The 20,656-nt window shown below is 50.4% G+C and overlaps 2 protein-coding genes across 11 annotated transcripts in view; one reads left to right on the forward strand and one right to left on the reverse strand.

Moving 5' to 3' along the window:
• The window catches only part of SMIM17 (small integral membrane protein 17), a 66,743-nt gene extending 64,430 nt beyond the window's left edge, over positions 1 to 2,313 (forward strand). For all 10 annotated transcript variants that reach the window (XR_010583160.1, XM_065535023.1, XM_065535022.1 and 7 more), the window contains one exon: positions 182 to 2,313. Coding sequence is in view for 9 of the 10 variants with exons in the window: in XM_065535023.1 (XP_065391095.1) it covers positions 182 to 292 (111 nt within the window). In the remaining variant the exon portion in view is untranslated. The remainder of the gene's footprint in view (positions 1 to 181) is intronic.
• Positions 2,314 to 8,261: 5,948 nt separating this feature from the next.
• ZNF835 (zinc finger protein 835) lies at positions 8,262 to 19,593 on the reverse strand. The gene is made up of 2 exons (XM_005590477.5): positions 19,397 to 19,593; positions 8,262 to 12,039 (listed from the first exon to the last, which is right to left on the reverse strand). The coding sequence occupies exon 2, from the start codon at positions 11,992 to 11,994 to the stop codon at positions 10,429 to 10,431; it is 1,566 nt and encodes a 521-aa protein (XP_005590534.4). The 5' UTR covers positions 11,995 to 12,039; positions 19,397 to 19,593; the 3' UTR covers positions 8,262 to 10,428.
• Between the last annotated feature and the right edge of the window lie 1,063 nt (positions 19,594 to 20,656).

Below are 20,656 nucleotides of genomic sequence, written 5' to 3' on the forward strand. Positions count from 1 at the left end.
GCATAGTTATATTACATTCGTTTATCTTATATCTAGTAACTCACCTGTACCGTTTTAAATTCAAACAGCTTTTCTCTTGATATGACATTTCATTTCTAATCATATAAGTCTATTTTCCTGCAAGTAACAATGGTGGCCCCTTCCTTTCCAATATTTATCCTTTTCCTTTTTTCTGTTTCAGGGCTTTGTGGAGTGGTCAAAAGCTCCACAACAAACAACCATAGTCTTGGTAGTGTGCGTGCTTTTTTTGTTCCTGGTTTTAACGGGGATGCCTATGATGTTTCACATTTAACTATAATGGTGGCTGTTGTTTTAAAAGTTTAATTTAATGAAATAGATGCCCTGCGTTATGTTAAGGAACTGTGCTAGTTAAAAATCAGGAATAGGTGTTGAATATTTTCAAATGCCTTTCAAACATCCTTTGAGATGATTTAAAAAAATTTTTTGGTGTGAGTTTTCACATACTTTATTTCCATGAAATGAAAACATCATTGATTGTAAAACATTATTTTGTATACTACGGAGAAAGAAAAATGCTAATTAATCGTAAGATGCCACCAACTGGAAGATATCTCCTGACTTTGAGAAGATGAAAAAATGTGCAACTGAGGATCGATGAAATCTGGTAGATTTCCTAACATCAAACCAACTTTGCATTCTTAAGGTTGTGGTGCACCAGTCTTTTCATACACTAAATTCTATTTATTGATATTTTATGTAGGATTCTTGCCTCTATCTTCATATGTGAGATTGGTGCTATCTTTGTGAAGTTTTGGTATCATGGTTAAGCTTGCATAATAGAAAGACTTGGGTAACTTTTACCTTTTCTATGCTTTTAAGCAGTTTCTGTAGCTTGAGAATTATCAGTCCCTTGAAATTTTAAATGAATTCATTGTTATAACCAGGTCATCGAGTCATGGAGAGAATGTTTCAGCTAATTCTTGGGCAGCTTTCTTAGTTCTTTACAATGTTATCAGTTTATTAATACTTTTTACCTCTTGCATTTATTTTGGCGAATTACAGAGTTTTTTTGTTGGTTTGTTTGTTTGTTTTGAGACCGAGTCTCACTCTGTCACCCAGTCTGGAGTGCAGTGGCGTGATATCAGCTCACTGCAGGCTCTGCCTCCCAGGTTCACACCATTCTCCTGCCTCAGCCTCCTGAGTAGCTGGGACTACAGGTGCCTGCCACCATGCCCGGCTAAGTTTTTGTATTTTTTAGTAGAGACGGGGTGTCACCGTGTTAGCCAGGATGGTCTCAATCTCTTGACCTCGTGATCCATCCGCCTTGGTCTCCCTAAGTGCTGGGATTACAGGCGTGAGCCACCACGCCCAGCCCAGAGTTCTTTTATCCTCTAGAAAATTCTTCATTCCATAGGGCTTTTTCATATGATTAGCTTAATTATGCCTACTGTTTTATAATTAAAATTTTTCCTTTATTTTGTTCTATCCCCTGTATCCTGTCAACTGCTGTTTGTGGTTTACTCATTATTAAATTTGTCAAAGGTTTATCTAGTTTACTATTGTTTTTCCAAAGAACCAGCATTAGGATTCATTTATATCCGTTATTTCTTTTATTTGTAATTTGTTTTCCTTTGATATGTATTGCATTTATTTTTTATTGTTTTTCTTCTTTGTCTCAGTTTTTATATTGAATACTTGATTTATATTTTCTTTATATTTTCTATAGTAGTATACTTACTAATACAAATGTACTTCTGGATATAGCCTTGGCCACATCTTAACATTTGATTATTCATTTTTATGTTGTCTAAATATTACATTGTAGTGTTTCTAAAGAGTGCTTTGAAACTCAGTGATTTGGTTTATTTTTTGTTTAAAAAGAGTTTTGTTTTCTTGTTTTACTGCACTGTGAACACAGAATGTGGCCTACAACACATCTGCTTCCAAAACTTTTTAAAAAGCTTTTAGTGTGGCCTAGAACATGTCCATTTTTTTGTAATTGTTTCTCAAACATTTAAGATGAAGACAGCTTCTCTGTCTGTAGAATTGAAAACTTTACATGCCTGTTAATTAACTCAGTATCATCAATTATATTGTTCAGATTGATGTGTTATCTAATTTTGGCCTACTGTATTCATTAAAAACCAATAAGGTTATGTGAAAATCTGTTAGTACAATTGTTTTTGCTAATGAATTTTTATAATCTTTGCTTTATGTACTCAACAGCTGTGTAATTCGATGCATATAAGTGCAGCATTGTTATGTCCTTGACAATTAAATAATATATGTAAAACACCATATGACAGTGGCTGGCAGATAGTAGGCACTCAATAAATGTTAATTAAAACCTGATTCTGAATCCTTTGTTAAATATAAAATGATTGTTTTGAGTCAGTTTAATCCTTTGCCTTAAATTTTACCTTGTCTAATACTGGTTGATATTACCATCCTGCACTTAAAAAAAAATTCTTCTGTCTACGTATATGAGGTTCTCTAGAGAAATTAACAGGGAAAAATATGGGATTATCTCTCCATTCCTCTCTCAGGCTGATTACCTGCAACAAGCAACCAGCCCTTAAAAGAAAGGAAAACCGGCCGGGCGCGGTGGCTCAAGCCTGTAATCCCAGCACTTTGGGAGGCCGAGACGGGCGGATCACGAAGTCAGGAGATCGAGACCATCCTGGCTAACACGGTGAAACCCCGTCTCTACTAAAAATATACAAAAAAAAAACTAGCCGGGCGAGGTGGCGGGCGCCTGTAGTCCCAGCTACTCGGGAGGCTGAGGCAGGAGAATGGCGTAAACCCGGGAGGCGGAGCTTGCAGTGAGCTGAGATCCGGCCACTGCACTCCAGCCTGGGCGACAGAGCAAGACTCCGTCTCAAAAAAAAAAAAAAAAAAAAAGAAAGGAAAACTGGCCTTAACTATTACATTTTTTTTTGAGATTCTACTGGAAATAAGAGAAGCTCAATTCAGGCCGGGCGCAGTGGCTCAAGCCTGTAATCCCAGCACTTTGGGAGGCCGAGGCGGGTGGATCACGAGGTCAGGAGATCGAGACTATCCTGGCTAACATGGTGAAACCCCGTCTCTACTAAAAATACAAAAAACTAGCCGGGCGTGGTGGCGGGCGCCTGTAGTCTCAGCTACTTGGGAGGCTGAGGCGGGAGAATGGCGTGAACCCGGGAGGCGGAGCTTGCAGTGAGACGAGATCACGCCACTGCACTCCAGCCTGGGAGACACAGCGAGACTCCGTCTCAAAAAAAAAAAAAAAAAAAAAAAAAAAAAAAAAAAAAAAAAAGCTCAATTCAAATGAGCTTAAGCAAAATAATGATAATAATAATTATTATTATTGGTTCATGTTACACCAAAGTTTGGGATAAAATTGGCTTTAATTACAGCTGGTTCTGGGGGACCCAAAAATCTCACTGGGGTTTTTCCTCTCCTCACCTCCCTCTCTTTCTTCTACGTGGCTGGGGATGGCTATCATGGACCCTGTGATTATCTCTTCCACACAGCAAGGTGGGAGACCTGGCGGATTCTCATGACACACACTCACAACTCGCATCCTTGTTCTGCCTTGGGGACAAGAGTGAAATAAGGGGAGAGAGAGCAGCAACTGCAAAGGCCCTGAGGCATAAACCAACTGCCTAAGTAAAGGGTGGAGAATGGACTGTAGCAGGGCAAAGCAGAAGCAGGGAGATGAGTGTGGAGACTGTCTTAGGTGTCCAATCAACAGGGGCTGGGCAGGGCATGGTGGTTCACGCCTATAATCCCAGCACTTTGGGAGGCCAAGGCAGGAGGATCACTTGAGGTTAGGAGTTTGAGACCAGCCTGGGCAACACAGACCCTGTCTCTACAAATAATAATAATAAAAAAAATTGTCAGGCATGGTGGCATGCACCTGTAGTCCCAGCTACTCAGCAAGCTGAGGCAAGAGGACTGCTTAAGCCCAGGAGGCTGAGACTGCAGAGAGCCATGATTAGGCCACTGCACTCCAGCCTGGGTGAGTGAGACCCTGTATCAAAAAACAAACACACACACACACCCAAAAAACAAAAAGTAGGGATGACGTTTGGGGGCTGACTGGGCTCTGATTAGCTCAGACAGTGCCACAGGTCTTGATTGATTTTGTGGGATATTGAAAATAATCATGGCCAGGCACGGTGGCTCACACCTATAATTCCAACACCTTGGGAGGCCAAGGTGGGCAGCTCACTTGAGGTCAGGAGTGCGAGACCAGCCTGGCCAACATAGTGAAACCCTGTCTCTACTAAAATACAAAGAAATTAGCTAGGCCTGGTGGGTGCCTGTAATGCCAGCTACTCAGGAGGCTGACGCAGGAGAATCGCTTGAACCTGGGAGGTCAGGAGGTGGAGGCTGCAGTGAGCAGCAGAATTGTGCCATGCCACTGCACTCCAGCCTGGGCAACAGAGCAAAACTCTGTCTCAAAAAAAAAAAAAAAAAAAAAAAAAAAGGAAAAAAAAAAGGAAAGGAAAGAAAGAAAAGAGAAAAATCATGATACTATCAGTAATATAAATCATGTTAGCAATGGTCTGCTAATTAGCTCTACAGTATGCCAGGGACCTAATTTCATTGATGACGGAAGTATCCACTCAAGCCACTGATGTTGCATTCTCTACCCAACAGCTGGACAGATCCCATGAAAACCTAATTAACCAGATTGGGCAACATAGTGAGACGCTGTTTCTGCAAAAATAAAAATAAAAAAATTAGCCAGGCATGGTGGCGTGCACCTGTAGTCCCAGCTACCGTGGAGGCTGAGGCAAAAGGGTCGCTTGGGCCCAGAAGTTCGAGGTTACAGTGAGCTACAACTGTGTCACTGCATTCCAGTCTATGCAACAGAGAGAGACCTTGTTTCTAAAACAACAACAACAACGATAATAATAACAATAACATTAGGACCATTCATAATCCTCCCATTTCAGGTAAAGCCAAAGTTTTCACAATGCCATCCAGCCCTATTCCAGGTGGCGTCTGTTCTATCCTCCTTATCTTGCTCCCTCCCACGCAGCCACACTGGCCTCCTTGCTGTTTCTCAAACTCACCCGTCATGCTTACTTCAGGACTTGGGCACTGTTCCCGCTCCCCGGAATGCTCTTCCCCCAGAAGCTCACATGGCTCCCTCATCTCTTTGAGGTCTCAAATGTCACCTCCTTAGAGAAGCCTTCCCCGACCACCATCAAGTAGCATCTCTCTCCGCAGGTCCCGCTCTACTTGTCTCCACAGATTGTATCATGACCTGACAAGTAACGGGTCAACGCAGTTTCAGTCTAGCGTCCTCAATGGCCATTCCTACTCCCTGGGTGGTTCTCCCTGGAGGAAGCGCGGTCCGCGAAGATGGAATTGGGGGAGCAGAGGGCTGTGGAGTTCATGCTGTGCCTCCCAGGAACTCCTCACACATCCATACCAGCTTGTGGCACCTCCGCACGACCCCACCCCCATGCTCTTGAAGCTGCTCTGTCTCTTTTTTTTTTTTTTTTTTTTTTTTTTATGAGACGGAGTCTCACTGTGTCGCCCAGGCTGGAGTGCATTGGCTCTATCTCGGCTCACTGCAAGCTCCACCTCCCGGGTTCACGCCATTCTCCTGCCTCAGCCTCCCAAGTAGCTGGGACTATAGGCACCCGCCACCACGCCCGGCTAATTTTTGTATTTTTTAGTAGAGACGGGGTTTCATCATGTTAGCCAGGATGGTCTCGATCTCCTGAACTCGTGATCTGCCCTCCTCGGCCTCCCAAAGTGCTGGGATTACAGGTGTGAGCCACTGCGCCCGGCCGCTCTGTCTCTTCCTTCAACAGGGCACGTTGGACCAGGGTGGTATCTGAATATAGTATCTAGGGAACACTGTGTAGGGGAAAATAGGTACTAGAAGTTGGTAAATACGGCAAATCTAAAATCACAGGGATTAGGCCAGGCACAGTGGCTCATGTCTGTAATCTCAGCACTTTGGGAGGCCGAGGCAGGTGGATTGCCTGAGGTCAGGTGTTCGAGACCACCCTGGCCAACATGGGGAAACCCTGTCTCTACTAAAAATACAAAATTAGCCGGGCGTGGTGGCGTGTGCCTGTAATGCCAGCTACTTGGGAGGCTGAGGCAGGAGAATCACTTGAACCCAGGAGTCAGGGGTTGCAGTGAGCTGAGATTGTGTCACTGCACTCCAGCCTGGGCAAAAAGAGTGAAACTCCATCTCAAATAAATAAATAAATAAAATAAAGTAAAACCACAGAGATTCAGTGGCCCACCCCTTGGGCCAGTCATGTGGCCTGTGGTTAGTAATTGTAAAGGTGAAACTGCCTACTGGGCAATTCCGATTGCCGGAAAGATGGTTTGGGAGGGATTAATGAGAAGGCTGCACGCTGCCACCAGAGGGCAGCTCCGGCATCCAGTGCTGTGAGAGTTCACAGAATCCTAGGTCCAGTTCCTCCTTACCTTATCTGTCAATCCTTACATTTCAGAAGCTCAGAAATATTTTGACTAATTCCTCCTCCACGGACTCAGCCGACTCTAACCTCCCCGGGAGCTTTCCTCTTTCTACAGCAGGAGGGGTTCATGGCAAATTCTCATCACCCCTCCCTATTGCTGCTTCGCCACTGAACAGGAGCTCATGGCCGACCAACCTGCCCACACCAAACACACCTTCCAGGGGCGCTGTCCCGGGCGTGCCAGCTCCGCGGGAAACTCTCCCTAGCAGATGGAGCCCGACGCCTGCGCACTGGAGAGCCGCCAGACGCCTGCGCACTGGAGAGGCACCAGCCCCCTGCGCCTGCGCACTCCGACTAGGAGGGGGTCTCCTCGAAAAGAGCTGGCGGAAGGGTTCAGAGGACCGACGCCGACCACGCCCACGACCACGCCCCCAGCCCTGCCAGTTCTCGGCAGAGCGGGTCTGACCCCGTTCTTTCTGCTCTTTTTCTGACATGTCTGTAAACTAGCGTAAGCATTTCACGCATTCATCCTTTCACCCGGTACTGCCTGAGCACCACCTGTGTGTCGAGGGCTGGACTGGGCAAAGTTCGGGTCTCTGTGGTCCCTGATTCTGAATGACTCTAGGGCTGGTGCTGGGATGTTCAGCTACTCATTAGCTTGCTCAGCTTTTCTTGAGGACCTACTGTGTGCTGGGACAGGGGCTGAGCAAATTTTGGGTCACAGGAAGAAACCAGAATGCATGGTCCCTGAACCTATGGGCTCCAAGGCTGGTGCTGAGGATGTTCACGTGTTCATCCATTTACTTGGCCTCTCCTGAGGACCTACTGTGTGCTTGGCCTGGGCTGGGGGATGTTGGCGGGGTTGGGGGATAAGGAAAAACTAAATGTGTCCCTGAATGACTATGGGACTGGTGTTTGGGATGTATAACTATTCATACAGTCACTGACAATTCTTGAGGACCTACTGTGTGCTGAGGCCTGGGTGGTCAGTCAGGAGCCAAGGGAAGAACCAACTGCTTGGTCCTTGGTCCTAAAGAGCACAGGGCCAATTCAGGTTTTTTTTTTTCACCTATTCAATCAGCCTGACATTTCCTGAGGACCTACTCTGTGCCCAGGCCTGTGCAGGCAATGCCAGGACGGGTCAAAAGGTATAATGACTCCCTTCTTTCTTCTGCCAGGTCCCTCACTGCTTCTTTGGTGGGGCTGAGAGTTAAGGGAGCTGGCAGGTAGGGAGCCAGATGTGTCTATACCTGTGTGTGTCCTGTGTGTCTCTGCACTAGGGTCTCTGAGTGCCCCCCCGAACAAGTTACACATATTAAAGACTATCTGGGTTTGTTATTTTCAAGGCTTGAAACATAATTTTCAGATAAATTACATCACTTTTTCAAATTTTGTTTATGGGGGCAAGGAAATTTGAATGTGGATTAGACACTGGATGATACAAAAATTGTTAATTTTGTTATGTGTGATAATGGTATTGTGGTTGTATAGCAAGATACTTTTTCTTGGAGATGTAAGCTAAAGTATTTAGTAATGAAGGGAGATCACATCTGTAATTTACTTTTAAATAGACCAGGAAAATATATTTTCATGACCTATTTTAAAAGTAAATATATACTATAAAATCTGGTAAATGTTTTATTAAAATGTTTTAGGTATTGTATTTTTATTAAATTTATTTTAAGGATTGAATCTGGGTGGGTATATATGTATGGGTATTACTTGTACTTTATACTTTTCTGTGTAATTGAAAAATCTCATAAGAAACCTTAGGATGTTCTTTTTTATGCAGAGGGGGGCCTATGTTGTCCTGTGACCCAGGAAGATTTGTTGTAAGAAAAGCATTCTTATAGCTGAAAAATATTTTTGTCAGGGATTTTTTTTTTTCCTGGAGCCAAACAAGTCATAGTGGGAAGACTGAAACAATCGTAAGTGATTCTATTTTATAAGAAATCTTATGCCCAAACTTCGTTAAAGGAATAGCATCTACCCATTTGTTTACTAATACAAAGTATATTGGTAAACAGCGTTAAAAAGAGCTAGGTAGAAAAATCTGCATATCATATGCTACCATTTGTGAAGAAAGCTGTACTATATATCTTTCCAGAATATTCTATGCATATAAATATTCACATATATGCTTACATATAGTAAGTGGTTGCTTCTAGTGAGGGGGGACTTGGTAGCTGGGAGACACAGGAATAAGAACGGTATTTTTTTTTTAACTTTATAAATTGTGGACTACACGAATGTATTACCCCATAAAATAATCTTCCAATGATTATAGTCATGTGAAGTTATGAGATTATAACTTTCATTTCACCACTGTAGTAGGTGGATTATGTTCCTAACTCCTACTTTTCACCTTTCCCTGTGACCACACACTTGGGAAGGCTCTTCCTGTGCTGCTTCTAGGCTTGGCTAGGAGGCTTGCTTTGGCCTGTGGGACTAGATGCAAATGTGACAATATCAGAGGCTTGAAAGCGTGCCTGTGTGTCCACTCCCTCTCAGACTCCTGCCACCTCCCTGAGAACACACCCAGGTGAGATGTGAGTCAGGAGAAGATCAAATAGGCCCAGCTGAGCCCTCCTGGTCCAGGTCCAGATCAAGCCTGGTCCAGACCAACAGAACCAGCAGCTGACCTGTAGATGCATGAGAAATAGTCAATGGAGAAATGAGGGCTGGATGATTTGTTACACAGCAAGTGCTGACTGATACAAGCATTAAAGTCAGGTCTTTGAGGTAGGGGGAAAAATGCTGGAGGTGGGTAGGTGTTTCCTCATACCGAAAAAAAGACTAGGCCCACTCTAAAAATCTTTTGTAGAGGAGAGGCACTCCCTTCTTCTAGAATATCTTCCAGTTCTAGATTTCTCCTGCTCATTTTCTCTAAGCACTGTTTCTATCTTAGTGAATCCAGATTTCTTCTTTAGACTCTGCTCCTTTAGTAAATATGCCAAGTTGGCCACAGGAACCAAACCTTTTATTCGCTTTAACTGAATTAAATTTACTGAGCAAGTGCTTACTCAATAATAAAATCCACAATGAAAAGGCCAGCTGGCCAGGCACGGTGGCTCAGGCCTGCACTTTGGGAGGCCAAGGCGGGCGGATCGCCTGAGGTTAGGAGTTTGAGACCAGCCTGGCCAACACGGTGAAACCCTGCCTCTACTAAAAGTACAAAAATTAGGTCGGGTGTATTGGCTCACACCTGTAATCCCAGCACTTTGGGAGGCCGAAGCGGGTGGATAACGAGGTCAAGAGATCGAGACCATCCTAGCCAACATGGTGAAACCCCGCCTCTACTAAAATATAAAAAATTAGTCCAGGTGTGGTGGTGCATGCCTGTAGTCCCAGCTACTTGGGAGGCTGAGGCAGGGGAATCGTTGAACCCGGGAGGCGGAGGTTGCAGTGAGCCGAGATTGCGTCACTGCCCTCCAGCCTGGGTGACAGAGCGAGACTCCGCCTCAAAACAAACAAACAAACAAAATTCGCCAGGCGCCTGTAATTTCAACTCCTCGGGAGACTGAGGCAGGAGAATCGCTTGAACCCGGGAGGCGGAGGTGGCAGTGAGCCGAGATCACACCACTGCACTCTAGCCTGAGTGACAGAGCGAGACGGTCTCGGAAAAAAAAAAAAAAAAGGAAGGAAGGAAGGGAGGGAGGGAAGGAAGGAAAGAAAGAAGAAAGGGCCAGCCATAGGTGTTTCTGCAGGTCTACTTGCTTGTGCCCCATTTATAATTTTGCACCAGGGAGACCCCAGGGGAGTCTGGCAGATACAGACTGAGGTATCTGGGACTGAGGTACAGTCCCAGCCCTGTGTCTTCCCCACTGTGTGCCCTCAGGCAAGTGAACAAGCTTCTCTGAGCCTCGGTTTCCTCACAGGAAGCATTGGGGATAACACAGTATCTCCCCCACAGCATTGTGAGGTAGGAAAGGAGGCATGCAGTAGTGCAGCGCCTGGTGTACACGGCCCCAGTTAACCTCAGCTCTTAATCCGCTTCTGGTCCACGCGGATTTCTGCTAGGGCACCCCTGTTAACAGGCTTCTCCCTGTGAGAGCCCAGGTGTTGAGTCAGGCGTAGGAGCTGGGCAAAGGCGTCCCGCACTGTCTGCATGCGTCCTCTGGTGTCGGATGAGAGCGGAGGAGAAGCTGAAGGCCTTCCCGCAGCCGCTGCACTCGTAGGGCTTCTCCCCGGTGTGCACGATGTGGTGCTGGATCAGGTAGGAGCGGTTGCTGAAGGCCTTGCCGCACTCGGGGCAGGCGTAGGGCCGCTCGCCCGTGTGCGTGCGCTGGTGCAGGGTGAGCGAGGAGCCCTGGCTGAAGGCCTTGCCGCACTCGCTGCACTTGTAGGGCCGCTCCCCGGTGTGGATCTTCTGGTGCTCGATGAGCGAGGACACGTGGCTGAAGGCGGCCCCGCACTGCAGGCACCTGTAGGGCCGCTCACCGGTGTGCACGAGGCGGTGCTGGAGGAGGTGGGAGCGGTTGCTGAAGCTCTTGCCGCAGTCGTGGCAGGGGTAGGGCCGCTCTCCGGTGTGCGTGCGCTGGTGCTGCGTCAGGTGCGACACCTGGGTGAAGGCCTTGGCGCACTGGCCGCACGCGTAGGGCTTCTCGCCCGTGTGGATGCGCCGGTGCTCGGCCAGAGAGGCGCTCTGGCTGAAGAGCGCGCCGCAGTCCTGGCACGTGTAGGGCTTCTCGCCCGTGTGCACGCGCCGGTGCTGGGTCAGGTGCGCGATCTGCGTGAAGGCCTTGGCGCACTGGCCGCAGCTGTAGGGCTTCTCTTCCGTGTGGATGCGCTGGTGGCGGATGAGCGCCGAGGAGAAGCGGAAGGTCTTGGCGCACGCGGCGCACTCGTAGGGCTTCTCGCCGGTGTGGATGCGCTGGTGCTCGATCAGGGAGGAGCGGTTGCGGAACGCCTTGGCGCACTGGGCGCAAGCGTAGGGCCGCTCGCCCGTGTGCACGCGCCGGTGCTGGGTCAGGTGCGTGACGCGCGTGAAGGCCTTGCCGCAGTCGGCGCAGCGGTGCGGCTTCTCGCCCGTGTGCGTGCGCCAGTGGGACGCCAGGTACGAGCCCTGGCTGAAGGCCTTGCCACACTCGTGGCACGCGTAGGGCTTCTCGCCCGTGTGCGTGCGCTGGTGCAGGGTCAGGTGCACGCTCTGGCTGAAGGCCTTGCCGCACTCGGGGCACGCGAACGGCTTCTCCCCGGTGTGGATTCGCTGGTGCAGGATGAACGCCGAACAGTAGCTGAAGGCCTTCCCGCAGTCCCCGCATTTCCACGGCTTCTTGGGGCCGCCACCTCTCTCCCGCTGGCGGCTGTCAGGATGCCTCTGCTTCGGGCTCTTCCCGGGCGCACTGCACCTCTGGGGCCTGCTGTCATCGGGGACACTGGCTTGGGTAGCAGCAGGGTTCGATATGGTTCTTGGGATTCGGCTGAATTCATCGCGTTCCCGGATGTCGTCCCCGGCAGGGTCTCCCTTGCAGGCCACGGCCTCTGGCGCTGGACAGCTTTCCCGGTTTTCCTGCAGGTCCTCAAGCCGGCCCTCGCGTTTCCAGTTTCCTTCCAACTCTGCGCCCTGGAGGGCGACGCCCAAGAGTCCCTCCATCCTCGATCCCTGGGCTGCTGTCAATCTCACATCTCTTCTCTGGGTCTGAAAGGCAAAAGATAGGAAAAAAAAAAAAAAAAAATTAAACATTGTCACTTGTCCTGAGCTGGAAAAATGGCTAACAGCTGAACTGGGAAGGACTTAGCATGGGGTCCCTGGACCTCTGTGCCAATGACATTTTGAGTCCAATAATTCGGTGTGGTAGGACCCATCCTGTGGGTTGTGAGATGTTGAGCAGCGTCCCTGGTCTCTCCACACTGGATGCCAGGGACACTACCCCTCAATCCCCGAGTTGTAACAACGGACGTGGTGGCTCATGCCTGTAATCCCAGCACTTTGGGAGGCCAAGGCAGGTGGTTGCTTGAACCCAGGAGTTTGAGACCAGCAAACTGTCTCAAACTGTCTGCTGCCTGGGCAACACAGCAAGATCTCATCTCTACAAATGAAAAAAAAAATTAGCCAGGCATGGTGTTGTGCACCTGTGGTCCCAGCTACTCAGGAGGCTGAGGCAAGAGGATCACCTGAGCTTAGGGGGTTGGGGCTGCAGTGAGTGGTGATCACACTGCTGCCCTCTAGCCTGGGTGACAGTGTGAGACCCTGTCTGAATTTTTTTTTAAAGCCTCCAGACACTGCCAGGTGTCCCCTCCCCTGGGGACAAAATTGCCCCCAGTTAGGAATCACTGATTTAATGGAACTAAAAACAAATTTAAAACATCCCTGAAATTAAAAGAAAAAAAAGCATGAATCTGTCAGCTCTTAAAATACGGCCTTGTAATCTGGTGCTGTGTACTGAATTGTACCCCCTCAAAATTTATACATGGAAGCCCTAACTCCCAAGGTGATGCTTTTTGGAGATGGTGCCTTTGGGAGGTGATTAGGTTTAGAAGGGGTCATGAGGGTGGGGCCCCCACAATGGGACTAATTTTTTTTTTTTTTTTTTGACATGGAGTCTTGCTCTGTTGCCCAGACTGGAGTGCAGTGGCGCAGTCTTGGCTCACTGCAACCTCTGCCTCCAGGGTTCAAGCAATTCTTCTGCCTCAGCCTCCAGAGTAGCTGGGACTACAGGCGCATGCCACCATGCCTGACTAATTTTTGAATTTTTAGTAGAGACGGAGTTTCACCATATTGGCCAGGCTGGTCTCAAACTCCTGACCTTGTGTTCCACCTGCCTTGACCTCCCAAAGTGCTGGGATTACAGGTGTGAGCCACTGCGCTTGGCAGGAACTAATGCTTTGTTAAGAAGAGGAAGCGACACCAGAGCTCGCTGTCAGGTGAACACATGGCAAGAAGGCAGCCAGCTGTCTGCAAGCCAGGAAGTGAGCCCTCAGCGTGGCCTGACCATGCTGGCACCCTGATCTCGGACTCCCGTCCTCTAGCACTGTGAAGAAATAAGTGTTTCTTGCTTCAGCCACCTAATCTGTGATGTGTTTGTTTGTTTGTAAGCCAGAGCTAAGATACCTGGAAAGACAGTTTTCTTTTCTGGGGAAAAAATCAGTTGAAACTTTAATTCCCAGTGTGACAGTGTTTGATGTGGGGCCTTTGGAGGATGAATAGGTCATGAGGGCACCCTTCTTAATAGGATTAGTGTCCTTATAAGAGGAGACTCCAGGGGGCTCACTTACTCTCTGCTCTCTGCCTTCTCTGCGTGTGAGGACACAGGGAGAAGGCGGCCGTCTGTAAACCAGGAAGAGAGCCCTCACCACACAGAATCAGCCAACAGCAATCCCGGATTTCACATTATGGGGGACACTATTCAACTCACTATGCCCCCCTTCTACAGGGCTCTGGCAGTGAAGGAGCTGCCCAGGGTCTCCCAGGCTCAGAGGTTCAAGCTGGCCCCTGGGCCCAGGGTCCTCATTAGAGATGGTGACCTCAAGCTGTGGTAGGTTACCCTGTCTGTGCTTTCCACATTCTCAGAGGAAAACAGGGATCTGTTTTTATATAAGCCCAGGAAATCACTGTGCTTTTTAGAAAGCCATAACAGAAGCCATACATTTAGTTACTTCTAGTGGGGCTGTGATGCTGAAGGATTTATACCAATTGCCTGGTGTACACTGGACCTGCACACTGGACAAAAACTCACCACTGACTTCTGATACTTTAGTTCTAACAGAATGGGAAGACAGACGGACAAATGACCTCCTGTTACTGAGAGAGGGAAGGAGGCAGCTGCCTGTGGATCCACTGTGCTGGGGCTAGCCCCAGAGGAGGGGGCTCACACTGCTGCGGGTGGGGGGGGCATTTCCAGGCTGTGTGGCTGCAGGTAAGTGGCTACCTGCTCTGAGGTTCTGCCTGGTTTTCTCTCTCTAAACAGGGCTCCAGCCTCCCCTTCTCCTGAGGGCCATGGTAGGGCTCTCAGGAAGCTTGGTCTCATGTTAAGTGTGGGCTCAGCCCCTCACACACAGGCATTCCCTGAACTAACTCGTAGGCTGTGTGCATACAGCAGACAGTGCTGGGCCTTGAGCTCTGCCCTCTGGGATGGGGGGCTGAGTGGAGGCCTCTCTGGCTCATCCTAGGGGAGAAGATTTACTCCCGCAAACACCGGAAAGACCCTGTTGGTTTGGATCCAGAGGGTCCAATGCCCCCCAACCCCTGCATTACATCGCTCTGTCTACAGACCCCCATCAACGCCTCCATGCTGCTCCCTGCTGTGCCCAAAGTTGTATTCACAGCCTCTGAGCTCTCCTCGAGTCCCCATCCCAGCAGAGATAGGACGACAGGGTGTGTGTGGAAAACAGAAACACACACCAGGGACAGGAAACCTGGGAAGGATGCATGGAGGGTGGGTCATACGTCCAGGCTCTCAATCTCAGAGGGATCCAGGCAACGTGATGTCCCTCTCCTCTCAATGGGCACATGGGGCAGATGCATGACCTGCAGCGGTGGGAGGTATAGGAATACCCTGTGATTTCCCTTCTCTCACCACTCAGGACAGGACTCTTCACCACTGGTCACCCACACGTGTGGGAATTTCTCTCCAGCAACAACCACTCCAGCAGAAGCCAGCTGGGCATCCCACAACTAACCTCCATTCCAACACTGTCTACCCAATATTGGTGCAGACCCCACAAGCTGAGGCTCGGTCCCACAAGCCTGCCCCATCTCAGATGGCCGTCACGAGCAGTAGGTTGTCACCTGCACTTCTGACCTATAAATCCAACGGCTGCTTCCTTGGGCTCAGTTAATTGGCTGGAGTGACTCACGGAACTCAGAGAAGCACTTACATTTACTGGTTTAATACAAAGGATCATTTAAAGGATACAGATGAAGAGCTACATAGGGCAAGGAATGGGGGAAGGGGCGTGGAGCTTCCATGGCCTCCCGGGGGGCACCCTCCAGGAACCTCCACGTGTTCAGCTGTCTGGAAGCTCCCCAAACCCTGTCCTCTTGGGTTTTTATGGCAGCTTCCTTATGTAAGCAGGATTGATTGACTCATTGGCCATAGGTGATCAGCTCAACCCTCAGGCCCTCTCCCCTCCACAGAGGTAGGCGTTGGGGTGGGGCTGAAGTCCCAACCCTCAGATCAAGTGGTTGGTTCCCCTGGCAACCACCCCCATCCTGAGGCTGTCCAGGAGCCCACCGAGAGTCACCTCTTTAGAAAAAAAGGTCAAAAGACCCTCCTAGGATATTCCAAGGGATTTGGAAGCTCTGTGTCAGAAACTGGGATCAAAGACCAAATATTGGAACGAAAGCTCCTCCTAGCTCCACAATCTACAAGAGTTTCAGGAGATCTATGCTAGGGACCTGGGGCGGAGACCAAAGATAGATTCCTTGTTATATCACAGTGTCACAGAGGGCGAGTCCTGCAGCCTTGACACTTTGTCCCCGATTTCCACTCTGAATTCAGCACGGCTCCACCCTGGCCTGAAACCTCAGCGTCGCCTGGGGGCCCGTGACACACACAGAGCTCAGGCCCTCCCCGGGCCCGATTCAAATCTGCTTGGGAACAAGAGCCCGGCCATTCGCGGGCACAGGAATGTCTGCAAGGCACGGACACAGGGGTAACCGCCAGCGTGCGGGCGCAGGGCTCTGCAGCACCACCAGTTTCTCCCAGGGAGAGGTTCTGGACGCGGCCACCCCAGGGCCCACACCCAGGCCGCCTGGCCTCACCGTCCTTCCTCTCATTTGTCCTCCTGCTGATAACCCCGAATGGCTCCCTCAATAGCCAGCCTTCTCCCTGAGCCCTTGTCCTCATCCTCAGCGATGCCTTCCCTGTACTGCGCTCATGCTGCTGCAGCCACAGCCACGGCCTCCTCCGGGCACACTCCTCCTGCTGCTGGGCAGGCTATGTTTGAAGCTTGTCCTCCCCACTTCCTGTGTGAGATCCTAACCCTTTGTGGTGGTGCTGGCAGGTGGGGCCTCTGGGAGGTGATGATGACATGAGGCTGGAGCCCTCAGGCATTGGATTCCTGCCCTTACAAAAGGAGACCTGGAAGGCTCCCTTGCCCCTTCCTCCAAATGAAGACACAACAAGAGGGCCCGGTCTGTGAACCAGGAAGCAGCCCTCACCAGACACCAAACCTGCCGGCACCTTGACCTTGGACTTCCAGCCACAGAACTGTGCAGAAATAAACGCTGTTTCTTTCTTTTTCTTCTTCTTTTTTTTTTTTGAGACAGAGTTTTGCTCTTGGTGCCCAGGCTGGAGTGCAATGGCACGATGTTGGCTCACTGCAACCTTCGCCTTCCGGATTCAAGTGATTCTCCTGCCTCAGCCTCCTGCGTAGCTGGGATTACAGGCGTGCGCCACCATGTCTGGCTAATTTTTTTGTATTTAGTAGAGATGGGGTTTCACCATATGAGTCAGGCTGGTCTCGAACTCCTGTCCTCAGACAATCCACCCGCCTTGGCCTCCCATAGTGCTGGGATTACAGGTTTGTGCCACTGTGCCCGGCCAATAAGTGCTGTTTCTAAGCCACCAGAGTATGGCATTCTGTCACACCCCAAAATAGGGCTTTTGTTCTTTTTGTTTTTTTGAGACAGGGTCTTTCTTGCTGTGTTGGCCAGGCTGGAGTGCGGTATTGTGATCGTAGCTCGCTGTAGCCTGGGAATCCTGGGCTCAAGTGATCCTCTCACCTCAGCCTGCCAAAGGGCCTAGATCACAGGCAGGCACCACCAACCACATCTGGTCAAGACAGGGCTTTTGCTTGGGCTATTCTTTCTGCCCGACATGTTCTTCCCGCAGCGTGTGCCTCAGCAAGAGGACAAGAGGAGGCCCTGAGGCAGGGAGTGATGATGTTCAGGGTGGAGAACACAGCAAGTGCAAAGGTCCCGGGGCAGGATGGTGACAAGGGTGGAAGAGGAAAGGTAAAGGTGGTGTGGGGTTGGACACAGCAACTGAGGTGCAAGGCAGGGAAGACAAGGTAGAGTGGGGTGGGGGTCAGCTCACACAGGAAGTCACGTGTGCTGGTAAGAACTCAGCTGGTGGGGACCAGGCTGGGTCGGCTCAGGCACCACGTCCACCAGCATCCCCAGAGTGTGCAGGGGTACCCACCTCGTGTGTGGGGGGAGGGCAAGTGGGTTCACAGCGGGGTTGGGTAAACCTGGGGCATTGTGCACACACACACGGGAGCCCAAGGGGAGACACAGGCTTGCTCCGGGGCAGAAGAAAGTTGTCTACTCCCAGCACTTCTGACACGTGGGCTTTCTCCACACCAACAACCAAGTCCCCAATCTGCTCTGGCTGGGAGGCACAGGCAGCCACCAGCCATAAAGCTACCTCACCCCCTCCTTGGGTTTGGTGATTTGCTCGCACAGCTCATCGAACTCAGGGACATGCTTTATTTACTCTTACTGGTTTCCAATAAAGGACACAACTCAGGAATAGCCAGATGGAAGACACACAGGGTAGGGTATGGGGAGGAGCTCAGAGCACTGTGCCCTCTCTGGGTGCTCGACAACCCCAGAGCTCGGCAAACCCTAAGTTTAGGGCGGTTATGTGGGTTCCATGATACAGGTGTGACTGACATAAGTGTGATGACACTGGCCATCGGTGATGAACTCAACTTCCAGCCCTCTCCCCTCCCAGGAGGTAGGGGCTGGCTGAAGGCTGGAATGCTCATCAGGGCTACCTCCCCTGGCAACCAGTCCATCCTAGGGGCCTACCAGGAGTCCTCCATTAGCATAAATGTACTTAGGGGTCTACCAGGAGTCCTCCATTAGCATAAACACAGGTGTGATTGAAAGGGGCTGATTAAGAACTGCAAAAGACACTCCTTTTACCCCTGTCACTCAGGAAATTCCAAGGGTTTTAGGGGCTCTGGTACCAGGAGCTGGGGATAAAGAGTAAACATATATTTCTTATTATATTACAAGATCACAGGTAGACACATGCATGATGTCACACTCTGAGACACACAGGGTCATACACAATCATACCTGCCCAGACACACACAGACATGCAGAGACACCCACACCCATATCCAGGGACACACAGTCGCCCTCCCAACCCCCATGCAAGGAGGCAGGTGGGAAGCCCTCACCTGCAGCCACACTCACACATGCACACAGGGTCCTGGGCACACGCAGCTACACACACACGCAGCTACACACACACCCAGCCCCACACATAGCATCCCTGTGTGAAGAGGTGCACAGAGAGGGACAAGGTCACACACACCACCTGCTCCACACAGGCAGGCCATCACCAGGACACACCCACAGGGGATGGCTGGACACGTGTGCAGTCACACTGGACAGAGCTCCAGCATGGCCAAAGCCCACGTGTGCAGCGTCTCCATCGTGTGTGTGTGGATGCACACACTTCAGACAGCATGGCACTCTACAGGCTCGCACGCCCAGGTCACCCATCGTTGTGCTGGCAGGCTGAGCCAGCCCACACAGTGGCACACCCAGACATGCACACGTGGGGTCACACACCTCACATCCAGGAGAACTTTCAGACTTGCCCAAAGTCAGTCACACGTGTATGTGAAATGCTGCGAATCGCAGACACCGCTTCACATGAACGAGCACATGACACACCGATAAAGTGTCACATGCCTTTACATGCAGTCACACACCTGCCTGGGCTGGCACCGCCGAGTGAGCAGGTGCAGACGCAGTGACACTCGGGGACGGGCTCACAGGCAGGCACACACCTGCACGGCCTGGCACCGCCGAGTGAGCAGGTACAGACACAGTGACGGGCTGGCACCGCCGAGTAAGCAGGTACAGACACAGTGACGGGCTGGCACCGAGTGAGCAGGTGCAGACGCAGTGACACTCAGGGACGAGCTCACAGGTAGTCACACGCCTGCACAGGCTAGCACTGCCCAGTAAGCCTGTGCAGACACAGTGATGGGCTGGCACCGAGTGAGCAGGTGCAGACACAATGACACACAGGGACGGGCTCACACGCGGTCACACACCTGCACGAACACGCGCGCACACGCACACTACCCACCGTTACTTTCGCCTCCCGGGATCGCCTCCGAACGCGCTGGCCGGCCCCCTCCCAGCCTGATGGAGTCGGCTCCGCTTCTACTCAGTCTCGGGTCCTCCTGGGCCAACACAGACCTTGGGGCCTCCTTCCTTAGAGGAGCGAAGGTCAAGACTTCTGCCGCTGCGGAGTGGCCAGCGCTCCAGGCCCGGGTGGACTGCGCCTGCGCATCAGGCCTGCCCGGCTCTTAGGAACTACAACTCCCAGGAGGCACTGCGCGCTCGCTGGTACCGCGACTAAGGCTTGCAGAGCCTCGGTCATCGAAACTACAACTCCCAGAAGGCTAAGCGTCGGCACGCGCCGGTACGGGCCCCTGGGGGTCCCGAGGAGGGCCGGGCGGCTGCCCCGAGCCCCGCCCAGCACTGACTCAGGGGTGGGACTTTTTTCTTGCTCAGGGGATGAGGCCGAGCCCACAGGCTTAGAAAGAAGGCACCTGAGTCCGGGCGCCTGTCATCCCAGCACTTTGGGAGGCCGAGGCGGGTGGATCACCTGAGGTCAGGCGTTCGAGACCAGCCTGGCCAACATGGCGAAACCCCCGTCTCTACTAAAAATACAAAAATTAGCCGGGCGTGGTGGCACGCCCCTGTAGTCCCAGCTACTGGGAAGGCTGAGGCAGGAGAATCGCTTTAACCCGGGAGGCGGGGGTTGCAGTGACCTGAGATCACACCACTGCGCTCCAGCCTGGGTGACAGAGCGAGACTTCGTATCAAAAAAAAAAAAAAAAAAAAAAAAAAAAAGAAGAAAGTAAGAAGCTGAGATTCAGACAGGCTAAGTCCCTACTGCAGGCTGCACAATCTAAAAAGTTTGCAACCCACACTTTTGTTTTGGTCTGAGGTAGCTGATGTCATTCCAGTCTATGGCAAAGAAGGTGGCAAATCCATTGACATAGATAAATAATTTCATTTTACTTTTTAGTTTTATTTTTTAGAAACAGTTTCGCTTTGTTGCACAGGCTGGAGTGCAGTGGTACAATCACAGCTCACTGCAACCTCAACCTCCCCAGTTCTAGTGATCCTCCCATCTCAGCCTCCCGAGTAGCTGTAGCTGAGATCTTAGGCGTGTGCCACCACACTGGCTAATTGTTTTAACTTTTATTTTTTGCAGAGATGAGGCGTCGCTATGTTGCCCAGGCTAGTCTCGAACTCCAATCCTTCCACCTTGGCCTTCGATAATTTTAATATTAACAGTTGACGTGCACATGGCATTTACTATTGTCCAGCATTA

The sequence above is a fragment of the Macaca fascicularis genome, chromosome 19 (assembly GCF_037993035.2).
Source record: "Macaca fascicularis isolate 582-1 chromosome 19, T2T-MFA8v1.1".
NCBI classification, from domain to species: domain Eukaryota; kingdom Metazoa; phylum Chordata; class Mammalia; order Primates; family Cercopithecidae; genus Macaca; species Macaca fascicularis.

Coding starts and splice junctions, on each gene's coding strand:
- ZNF835 (XM_005590477.5), bottom strand. CDS start 11,994: ATGGAGGGACTCTTGGGCGTCGCCCTCCAGGGCGCAGAGTTGGAAGGA.